At 33.6% G+C, this 12204-nt stretch overlaps 1 protein-coding gene across 1 annotated transcript in view; it reads left to right on the top strand.

The window, feature by feature from the left end:
- LOC150102939 (glutamate receptor ionotropic, NMDA 2B-like) overlaps positions 1 to 12204 on the top strand; it is a 173188-nt gene that overhangs the window by 145325 nt on the left and 15659 nt on the right. The window contains exon 12 of the mRNA XM_090397451.1: positions 5768 to 5949. Within this exon, the coding sequence (XP_090253577.1) occupies positions 5768 to 5949 (182 nt within the window). The remainder of the gene's footprint in view (positions 1 to 5767; positions 5950 to 12204) is intronic.

The raw sequence follows: 12204 nt of genomic DNA, 5'->3' as shown, positions 1-12204 counted from the left end.
AGAACGCAAGCCGGCGCGTGAACACTCGTATCTACAGTCATAAAATATATACGTAACCCCTATGGCTCAACCAGTCCTAATGGACGATTGAGGAAAGTGGGGACCCCACACAAATAAATAAAAAAATTGGTAGTTGAAGAAGTACGCAACAACATAACAACCTAGGTATCTTGTATAGATACCTAGGTTGTTATGTTGTTATGTTACCTATACAAAGCATCACAGAAAGTGATGTTTGTATAGGTAACATATCAGTGGAATATTTATCCAGATACTGGTCAAAGACCATATCCCCCCCCCAAAAAAAACAACATATTCTGAAGTAGACCCCGTCAGTTAGGAGTTCAGACAGTCTACAATGGGTGCTGAATAGTAATAAGGTGCTACATAAAGAGATGTATATTTCTTGGCTTCTGTGAAAAGATAAATAAGGCACATAAGTCAAATATCAGGCGTTTAATACTTCTTAATAATGACATCATTCGTATATTTTGGCAATGTTATGAAACAGAGCTATGTATCTTGATATAATAATGTCCTTTGCGGCATGGTCTGAATTAAAATATGAAAAAAAAAAAATTAGCTAGCCTAGGCTGCATCCGGATATATGAGACGAACTTCAATGAGGGTACGTTCAGTAACGTTCAGAATACTGCCTCATGTACCTTGAACTCTTAAGTTGTGTGTAGAAAGAATGATGAGGGCCAAAGAAGTACCACCATGCTTCTAAGGTACGTGGTCAATTCCGGTTTCTCTGAAACACACGACTGTCTGAATATTTATTACAGCTATGTGCAGTAGCACACTTGAATATTGTTTCGATTGTTTATGTGATATATGTCAATTCAATATTGACGTACGTAAATGATTTACTGTTGCAAAAGCTTAATATGGGCTTAACTGCAGAAAGTATTGTGCAAAAGCTTAATACTTTCTGCAGTTTTCTAAACTGTGTTTTACCAGAGTAATCAATATTACTATGCTGGGAATCTATATGGAAGACCAATTCAGCATTTTCATCTAAAATAGTTTTATATTTTTTCCATATATGCACATTTCCCTTAGCTACATTTATTAACGAATTAATATTTTATATCAAACAATAAGTAAATTAATTTTCTTTAAAAAATAGAAATTTAGTTGAATTTTCAAAGAAACTGCAAATGTATTTATAAAATCAGTCGCAGTTTTTTTTTTAAAGATATTTTTTTATAATGACAGATTTTTTAATAGAAATAAATCTATTTTCATAAAAATAAATAGACCCAAGAAAGAAATGGCATGAGACCGGAACAGGCCACCTGGCCTAAAATCCATGTTAGGGAGAAGAAGAAAAAGTTAAAAATAAATCTTTATGGTCTTCCTTTTTTTTTGATGAGTAATAAAATAAAAACTTTGAAGCGAAAACAGTCTATGGCAGGTAATGTTGAAACCAAGAGTATATTAGAAGTGGGGGAAGGAGAGGTCAAATACTTATGTGTATTCAGTTAGAGTCTTTCTTCCTGTTTTCAACACGTCTTTATTATAAAATAATGAGATGGATGTAATAAAGAGTTGCACCATGCTAAATGGAAGCCAGGGGGGAAATGAATTCATTTTGCATTTGTTTTACTTCAGAATTTTATAGAATGAAAAATAAAATCCATGCTTCATCAAATAAAAGTTTATTATTCATTATAAGTCATTCCCATTCGTTAGTTATTTTTATTTTCATATAAAATTACAGTTACATTAATTACAATATTGATGATTAAAAATGTTTTTGTATGCGCGGTGCAGAAAATGTTTTCTGTAAGCATAATCAGAAGCTGCATCTGCCATTTCTGGATGAATTACGTTAATATACAGAGTATAATGTGCAGAATTCGCGAAGATGGGCTTGCGAGATAGAAGTGCCTTAACTGCCTCCATCATTATGTAATAACGTCTTTATATCGTTTACACGTCTTTATTATAAAATAATGAGATGGATGTAATAAAGAGTTGCAATATGCTAAATGGAAGCCAGCGAGTTATAGCGACTAAAAAGAAGCGATGCCTGGTAGAAAGAAGGTACATTTTTTGATGACACTGGTAAGTCCTGTTATTTGGAACATCGTGATAATAAAATATAACTTAATACCGATCGAACACTTCCTTTGCATTTAATAACTGACGATCACGATATAAATTCATTCGGATTTTACTTAAAAAGCTGAAATGATATTAAATCTTCAATATTATGGTCAAGGAATATATATAATAAATGAGCTTTATTTTACTATCTGTCTCTGACCGATGGAAAGATGTAGTGAATCAGTACCGTTGGTGGACTATGGAATTAGTTGATCTTTTTTTATTATTTAATTTCTTAATATAAAATGCCTTTATTTCAGAATGAGTATCTTTCTCACGAAGAGGCTGCAAGAATGCATACTTACTAGTCCTTAATAATAGTTTTACCAAAATAAACCAAAAAAGGATAGATATACTGTATTTCACAGGCAGTTATTTATCTTATTTTTTAAATATACTTTTAAAAAAACACTCGAACTGATTACATGTTTGGGATGCACAGATCAAGCAGGGCGGTTATAAATGGTTAAAATTTCAGGATCATTATTACGAAGTTTTCCGTCTATCTTAAGTTCGTTTTCTCTAATCTCTTTTGGTAATTTTATTATGCTCCTGCTTTAGCCTACATAGCGAAAACAGTTTCAATAATAACCTTCCGTTGGAAAGAAATGGGTTAAAATCCGGTCTTAGGGTTGCAAAGATCATTTTTCAGATTTTTCCGCTGAAGGTGAAGTAACCAGTCTGGTACGAAGGTGGCAGTTTGTTTCAACCTGAAACTCGGGTCTCTCGTTATGCAACCAGGTGAACCGGCCAAGAGGAAGACACAAAGTCGATCTGATATTCATGCGAAGCAATTGATTTAAGTAACGAATAAACTAAATTCAATGCATATCTGAAAGTAATATATATATTCGCCTATCCAAATATTCATTTGGAAATTTCTTTATGCATATTTATTTAGTGTAACTCAGTTCTCACGATCATCATACATCAGGAAAATACTGATTAACAGAAAGCACAGCCAACAAAGAACCGTACGAAATTTCTCTATAAAATGCTAAGTTCGAAGACCAGCAGAAAAAAATATATACAATATGCACACAATCCATATGCAGTGATAAATGTTAATATTCTGTAAAGATTTAAAATGAAATTAACTTGATGAATCTGATAATATCTCTCCGTCGGCATAGGATTCTTATTACCTGCAGAGCATATCACCTCTTAGTAGCGTTGCACTCTTATGTGGTTTATGGTTGTGCGGTGTAGTCATATGATGCTCTCTATAGCATACAGCTCAGCAATACAGTTGTTATATTCTAGTGGGATTCTGAGCAGATCAGATTCATGCTCATTATAGTATATTAGCAGATAATTCTACTGGATTCTCTAATTTTGAACCACCTTTGTAAACAGGCACAAAATCGGAGTATTCCATTCTGTGGTCTTGAAAGAAATGAAGGGTAGAATGTTTGGGTATCCTTCAGAAAGAAAAACTGCTTGATGATACGTGTGAATGCGATAATGTACTTGTTTGATGGCATATGTGCAATACGGTTGAATCTAATCTAGCGCTTCTAAGAGCACTGTTATTCCCAAACCAAAGAGTCGGGTAGCAGTTTGATGGGTGTTGTATTGTTTCTCCCATGGGGTTATCCAAGTGGAAGAATCTGACAAGAATTTCATTTTCGTAGCGTATAGTAGAGACAGTTGTTGACATCGAAGCAAACAAGGGTAATTTATTTCCCTCAACGTAGAGATTAAGGATCGGTGATGTTCGAAATACTTCAGTTACAATTCATATGGCTTGATAGCGGATAAGGATCCAGCCATCGCAGTGTACTCTCTCTCTCTCTCTCTCTCTCTCTCTCTCTCTCTCTCTCTCTCTCTCTCTCTCTCTCACTGGCAGAAACATAGACTCGGGAAATAATAAATAATAAATAATACATTTTTATCTCATCAGTGCGCAATACAGACGGAGCAGAGATCACTTGTCAGCATTCTAAGAGGTAGAAGGTAGGTGGAAAGGATGCTCACCACTTTATGACACTCATCCAGCAACTGGCGTATATTAGTGGGTAAACCAAATTTATTGTCAAATATGAACCCCAAGAACCGACGGCAGCAAAAATGTATACAACCTGTCGGCTGCTGGAAATGCGACTATTTTGAAAGATGGTGAATGGCGTGCTGCAGCAGTCTTTCTATGTTCCTCATATTATATGAATGACAGAAAATGATAAATTCATCCAATAGAAATGGACTGGGCACTTGATAAGAAAACACGATGATACATGGGATAAACTAACCACTTACTGGATAGCTGGAGAGGGAAAGAAAAGATTCCAAAATCGAACCGAATGGAGTAAATGGGGAAGGCCCTTGCCCAGCAATGGGATTCTACAGGCTGACAACAACATCATCTAGAAGAACAATATGGATAAAAAGAAGTAAATTTTGGAAAATCTGCAAAACACTTAAAAGGAATCTGAATTAAAAACAAAAAGAAACTAGCTTAATTTTACAAAAGCAATGGTCAATGCTACCAGTATTTATGGTTCTGAAATTAAAGGATTTAATGGAAATTGAAGACTGAAGAATAATGGAAATTGAAACACAGATTAAAGGATTTAATAGAAAAGAAAGTGAAAGTCAAAAATTTAATAGAAAAGAAAGTGAAAGTCAAAAATTTAATAGAAAAGAAAGTGAAAGTCAAAAATTTAATAGAAAATCAAAGTTCAAGCAGCAGAAATATAACTTTCAAAAGCAATTACAGAATGCACAAAATTAGATTATATACAAATGACGACATTAAAAGAATCAGATGTTTTAAACAAAAACATCAAGGAATATTGAGTGCAATGGTAAGAACAACATATAGGAAATATACTGTCAATCAAAAGAAATAGATGAATACAGACGAGAGAGAGAGAGAGAGAGAGAGAGAGAGAGAGATGGAGAGAAGAGGGCGGACCAATAGTAACAAGGAAAGACAAGTGAAGCAGGAAAGAAAAATTAATAATACTTGATAATATGTATACAACAGTAGTTAAATTGAACTGCGTGTTTATCTTGCTGATAATTTACCATCCATTTACAAGATGCTGTTCTAAGTTTCTGAGTCTGAATTTAATGTGTATAATTCTTTATTGTTAATGAAAATATTGAAGTAAAGGTGTCGTCTACAAAAACCAAAGTTGCTAAGCAACGTGATTCTATTCCATTTCAAGTGCCTTTTATCATTGTGAAAGTTCTGACACATTTATGCTTAAAGATATTTTATAAAGCACGACGCCTTAAGCAGATTCAAAAACAATTCGTTTCGAAAAATGACTCAAAGATTAATTCGGTAGCGTAGAATGGGCAAATAGAAAAAAAAAACCGAATGAACTGTCGGAAATGAAGGTACAGTAATTTATTAACATTATTCGGATCAAACTCGATAAGAGGGCTGTGCTTGAACAATATAGTGCATTGTTTAAATGCCAACTAACTATCGCTAAACAATTTCGTGATACGATATTGGTTCTGTATTATTTACCTAGCTGCATCTGCGGTTTAAGATAACATGAAGGGAAATAAAGTTAAATACACTAGAATTTTTCTTAAATCAGTATCATCTCTCTCTCATAAAACTCTCAGTTGAGAAAGTCGAGTGTATATTTTCCTACTTCGTCTTATATGCAGCTAATGTATTTTTATCATTTTTTAGGGATCTAGATGCGTTTATTTATGATGCAACTGTTTTAGAGTATCTCGTCGGACAGGATAACGAATGTCGCCTTCTGACTGTAGGTTCGTGGTATGCGATGACGGGTTACGGCTTCGCTTTACGCAAAAAATCAAAGTATCTCGCTATGTTTAATAGGCAGATGATCAAGTATAGAGAGAACGGTAAGTAGGTTGAGTATTTTTGTGAACAGCAAAATAAACGACTGTAAGCGGCATAAGAGTAAGAATAAATGAATAAACCGAATATAAAAGAAATAATGGGGAAAAAAGTAAACAAATCAATTCATTTCGTGAATATCATTCGTCTGTTTGATTCAAATTATTTGCATTGTATGTTGAATTGTATTGTATTGTATTGTATTGTATTGCATTGTATACACCCTCTGTCCAAACAGAAACCGAACATAGAAGAACTTAGTGGCGCCACCTGTTGTATCTTTTTGTTGTCGAAAGCGGCAATCTTCATTAGTGTTGTGTCAACTGTTCATGACATTTGTTTCATTAGAAGTCGAGTTATAGTGCCAAGAGTGACAGTGTGTTTTGACGAACGGTCGGTCGTCATGATATTCATGCCGCATGCGACGAATTCTCGCTATCAGTCGCTTCAGATCTTCGAGATAAAACTCGATAAAAATGTATTTTGACGAATAATCGGAAAATGTTTCAAACAGAGAGCTACGATTGACTTTTGTGTTAAGTCAATCGCAGTTTTACCGAGACGCATCAAATGCTTTAAAAAGCATACTGTGATGAATGCTTATCCCGTACTCAAGTTTAAGAGTGGTTTAAACGATTTCAAAGTAGTCGTGAGATGCTTGAGGACGACGAAAATCCTAGCCGTCCAAAAACTGAACTGAGGGAAGTTAACATCCAAAAAGTACGTGATTTCATCAAAGAAAACCCGAAATCGTTGGTGTGACTGATTGATTGAAGATGAATTTGGGATTCCAAAATCAACTGTGCACAACATTTTGATCGAGCGTTTGGGCTTTCGTAAATTGAATTCGCGATTTGTTCTCCACAAGTTGACCGACGACCAAATTATGTATCGAATTGAATACTGCAAGGACCTCATTAAAACCGCTCGTAAGGAACGCAAACTTCCTTCAAACGATCGTTTCTGGTGACGAAACGTGGTATTTTGAGTATGAGCCTAAAAAAGCGCTAGAGTGGTGAATGGAGAGCACCAGATGAGGGGCATCCAAAAAAAAATAGTCACTTGGAGAAGTCAAAAGTAAAGACAATGCTGATTTGATTCTGCGTTTCCAAGGGCATCAAAGAATTCGTTCTGCCTGTCCAAACGGTCAATGGGTAGTTTTATCTCGAAGATTTGAAGCGATTTATAGCTAGAATTCGTAGCGTACAGCATGAATATCGTGATATAGGCAGCTGGTCACTTTTGCACGATAATGCACCATCCCATCGTTCGAACATTGTGAGACAATTTTTCAGCTAAAACCAAGATTTGTGTGTTGGATCACTCGCCGCATTCACCTGATTTAGCACCCTGTGACTTCTCTCTCTTCTCCCGACTTCATTTGCCGATGAAAGGAAAGCGATATGGTACCATTGAAAACTTTCAAGCGTCAGTAACCACTACCCTCAGCAGTATCCCAAAAACTGATATAAAAAACTCATTTAACGAATTAATTGATCATGCCAAACGCTGCATAGAAGCTGAGGGACAGTAGATTGATTGAAATAAATGATTTGAATAATTACCATTGGCCTGTGTTTTACTTTCAATCAAAAGTTCGGGGTTTTTTGGACAGAGGGTGTATAATACAATATATTGTATTGTATACAATGTATTTCATGACACTGCCTTGTAAACATTGTAAACATTTCATTGTATACATCGTTGTTTTGCATTGTTGGAGTGAATTTTAAATTTAAGTCCTTACTATTAAGAGAAACTAACAAGGAAGCTAATCAAATTGGAGTTTATTTGACTCTTAACAAATTTACAGCATTTTTATGTTATGACTCATCCAGCAGCTCTTCTTCCTGAGTACATATATCAGAAAGAAAAACATCATAATCATTAACGTGTTCTGCTAAAGTGCAATTAAAGATAAACTGATACATAACTGCGCGAATCTTCAATAATTGATTACTGTTATTAGTTGATTCGATTAAGATAAAAGTCATCATCATCATCATCATTCATATCAAGGATTTAGGCCTAGCATGATCTGTTCTGACCTTAGAAGTCATCGTTGAATCGCTTAAGAGGACGTCCTGGTTTTCTTTTTCTTAATGGCTTGTACTTTAAGGCTCGTTTTGGTAATCTTTCTGTTTTCATTCTTTCAATCTGTTCCATTCATTTATGTTTATATATTTTAATTTTTTTTTATTTTATTACTGATTCCTAGTGTGATTATTTCATAATTTTTTCATTTCTTTTGTGATTGAATAGAGTATAATATTTTTGCAGTTTTTCTAATAAACTTCATCTCAGCTGTTATTAATCTATGTTTGTCTTTTTGTTTTAATGTCCATATTTCACTTCCATACAATAAGACTGGTAGGGCTAATGTATTGTATACTTTTAGTCTGGTTTGTTTTTGAACTAGGTTTGGTTTAAATATAGAGTTAATTACACCTGTTATTTTTAAATATTTTGCAATTTTTATGTTTATATCTTTTTCATTTTCATATGTGATCATACACCCTAAGTAGTTAAATGAATTCACCTGTTCTAAGATCTTGTTATCTATTACTATTTTAGTTCTTGCTGGATCTTGTCCTTTAAAGGCCATAGTTTTTGATTTTTCTGTTGATATTATCATACCATAATCTTTGGATATCTCATTTAGATCTAAAATAGTTTTCTTTAAGTTATCTTCAGAATTTGTAATTATTATTTGGTCGTCGGCAAAGAGGAGAGTAGTTATGTTCACTGTAGGAGAAAGTTTAATTCCTTGATGTAAATTTTTATTCCATTTTATTATTATTTCATTTAAGTAGATATTAAAAAGAGTTCCTGAGCGGGGATATCCCTGTCGGAGCCCTTGGTTTATCTCTTTCGTATATAATAGCTCGTGATTTAATCTTATTTGTATTTGATTATTTTCATATGTATACTTGTGATAGCTTTTAGGATATTATTTGGTATTTGTCTTTCTTTTAATATGTTAAATATTATGTTTCTTTTAACTGTCAAATGCTTTTTCAAAGTCAATAAATGCAATATGCGTTTCTAAATTGTATTCTCTTCTTCTCTATTATTAATTTTAGGCAAAAGGTCTATACATTATCGTCCTTTTCTAAATCCATTCTGTACTTCTAAAATAAAGTTTTCGGAATATTTTATTAGTCTGCTATTTAAGATCCTGCTATATATTTTGTAACAGGAATTTAATATACTGATACCTCTATAGTTTTTAAGGTCAGCTCTATTACCTTTTTTAAAGATAGGAATCACAATTGCGTTTTTCCATTCTATTTGGAGGATCCCAGTTGAGTAAATTTTATTTAAAAATAATGAGTCTTTCTTTGAATCTTGTTCCTGCGTATTTATATAGTTCTGAACCTAGCTTATCTTCTCCAGGTGATTTTCTGTTTCTTGTTTCTTTATGGCTGATTTCTAATTCTTCTTTAGTTATTTCCTTTTCATATTCGTTAATTGTTTGCCAGTTGTCTTTTTAAAAAAATACTATAAAATTACTACACAGAACAAATGATTTGTTCTGTGTAGTAATTTAGAAATTCTTCTAATTTCAATTCAGTGTTTAATTTTATGTTTTTTTTTTTTGGTATCTGCATTTAAGTGTTTCAAAATCTTATATACATTGGGTCTTATTTTATATAAATCATGTTCTAAATTAGAAACAAATTTGTCCATGATTCTCTATGTCTTTTTCTGACTTCTCTTTTAGCTATGGCTTCTTTTATATTCTATTTCATCTTCTAATCTGTTACTGCTTAACCATTTTTGATAGGCTTCTTTTTTCTTTTTGATTATTTCTTTGTATCATCCCAGATCTTCCGTTTTTTCCTTTTATTGAATTTTTTCGTCTTTCCTAAGCTTTCATTTTCTGCTGCATTTAGTATCGTTTTTATATTAAGCCATTCTATTTCTATTTCTTCATTTTGTTTTATTCTATCTGGATATTGGTCATATACCCATCCATGTTCATATACCCATCGTACATTTGTGTCATTCAATAGTCTAGTTTTATAAACAAATGTTTCAATTTTTCTTTCTGTTCTTGTTATTTGCAGCCATTTAGGTGGTAATCTTAATTTTTTTTTAAGAAGGAAGTGGTCACTGCTTATTTCATATCCTCTGTGAACTCTAACATCTAGTGAAAATTTTGATGTCTTTTCATTTAATATGAAGTAATCTAATATTGATTTCCCTCCTCTTGCTTCCCAAGTATCTTTATGTATGTCTTTATGTTTATAGAAGGGATTCATTATTTTTAGGTTATTATAAACTACAAAGTCAAACAATATTTTACCAGTCCTGTTTAGAGAATGTTCTCCATGTATTCCTATATTATTATTAATTTTCGTCTTTCCAATTCTTGCATTTAAGTCTCCTGCTAAAATTACGTAATCATCTTTATTTATTTTATTATATGTTTTGTAGCTGATTATAAAAATCAATATTATCCTGCTCTCTTCCTTCTTCTGGGACATATAAACCAATTCTTGTTAAATAACTTCTATCTATTTTTATACTAGCTTCTATTATTCTTTCATTCCATAATTTATAATGTTTTAACTGTTGTGAAAGAGTTATGAATCCAAATTATGACTCCTGCTTGTTCTCTTTGGTCTCTGTTGACTCCATTATTAATGTGATACTGTATATCACATTAAAATTTTCGGTTCTCATAGTCCTTTTAATTTCTTTTTTGTTTCAGTGATTACTGCTATTTTAAAATTTCTTTCATTTAATAATTGGTCTAATTCTATTTCTTTATATATTCCTCTTACATTCGAGTTTGCTATATATATTATATTTTGTCGTTTCCATTTTTGTTTTACCTTTTCCATTCCAGGGTCGTTTCCCATAGATTCAATCCTATTATCTTTTTCTGTCAGCTTACAAGTAGGATTATGTTCTCCATGTCAGGGGACTAGCTTGACGATGGAATACTTCAGTGGTAGCGCTGCTACCTTAAGGCTTCTGAACTAGCCTTCTTCCGAATTTAAACCTACAGGAGAAATAGGGTATATTGAAGGAGAAGAGTAGATCATAGGAGAATTATAGTAAGAGAGGGCATAGTTGTAAGGCCAGAAATAAAAAGACCCCATGGCCCTCGAGTACTCTAATAGCATAAGTGTCATAAAATAAGAAGAGTTGGCTGATAAGGCCTTATAGGAAAGATTAAAGTAAGTGGATCTTCCTCAAACTAGTAGAAGGAGAGGACAGATCCAGCTAGGGGTCCATGGGAGTGCTGCTTCCCTTACTATCAAGATGATTGCCCCTTATGGCCCTGTAGGTCCACGAGTCCTTATTCAGTATATTCGGACCACCCCACCATACACACACACACACACACACACACACACACACACACACACACACACACACACACACACACACACACACATGGTGGGCTCCCCTATCCGCCACCCAGGGGACGTGCTCTCTAGGGGTTACAGGGTCCCCCGAGAGAGGATTAAAGTGTTAAACTTTATAAAGCCGAATAAACGATTACACTGCGATACCTGATAACGCTACCCTACTGCAGTGCAACTCCATCAAGTGCTTCTAATTGAGAGAAACGAATCCCACTTGCAAGCGGCAAGTTTTTCGCCTTTTATTACTTAATGCTTGAATAATGCTTGAATGTCTGTTGTTTAATTTTGGTATATATCAGAACACAGAATTATATGTAAATAATTATTTATTGACTTACTACTGATATTTCGCTGGTGTTATAACCAGTATCTTCAGAGCACAAAAACAATTACACTATGCGAGACTACAACAACATAGTGTAAAAAAGGGACTAGTTTAAAATAGTAAACAAACTCAGTCCCTTCCATCTTAAAACACCCAGGATATATGGAGCACCAAAAATTCACAAACAAGGTACACTCTTATGCCCTATTGTAGATAGTATAAATAGTCCCACATACAAATTGCTACACATTTAGCCAGGCTATTAGCCACTCTCACAAACAAATCTCCCTCTTTTGTCAAGAATTCTGCCCACCTAAAAAGTATTTTAGAACACCATACCTTAAAAAGCTCAGACTTAATGATGAGCTTTGATATCACGTCACTATTCACAAATGTACCACTAATTGAAACCCTTAATTGGTAAAGTTACACTTTCCCACTGATATATTTGAACTATATAAATTCACGACACATGCAGGATATTTCACAAGGAAAGGGAAAATATACAAACAATTAGATGGGACAGCTATGGGTATCCCCCCCTTTCTCCACCC

Source organism: Typopeltis vanoorti, chromosome 9 (genome assembly GCF_054136105.1).
Source record: "Typopeltis vanoorti isolate ZY-2024b chromosome 9, IOZ_Tvanoo_1.0, whole genome shotgun sequence".
Taxonomy (NCBI): Eukaryota; Metazoa; Arthropoda; class Arachnida; order Uropygi; family Thelyphonidae; genus Typopeltis; species Typopeltis vanoorti.
This window is presented reverse-complemented; position numbering and strand designations above follow the sequence as displayed.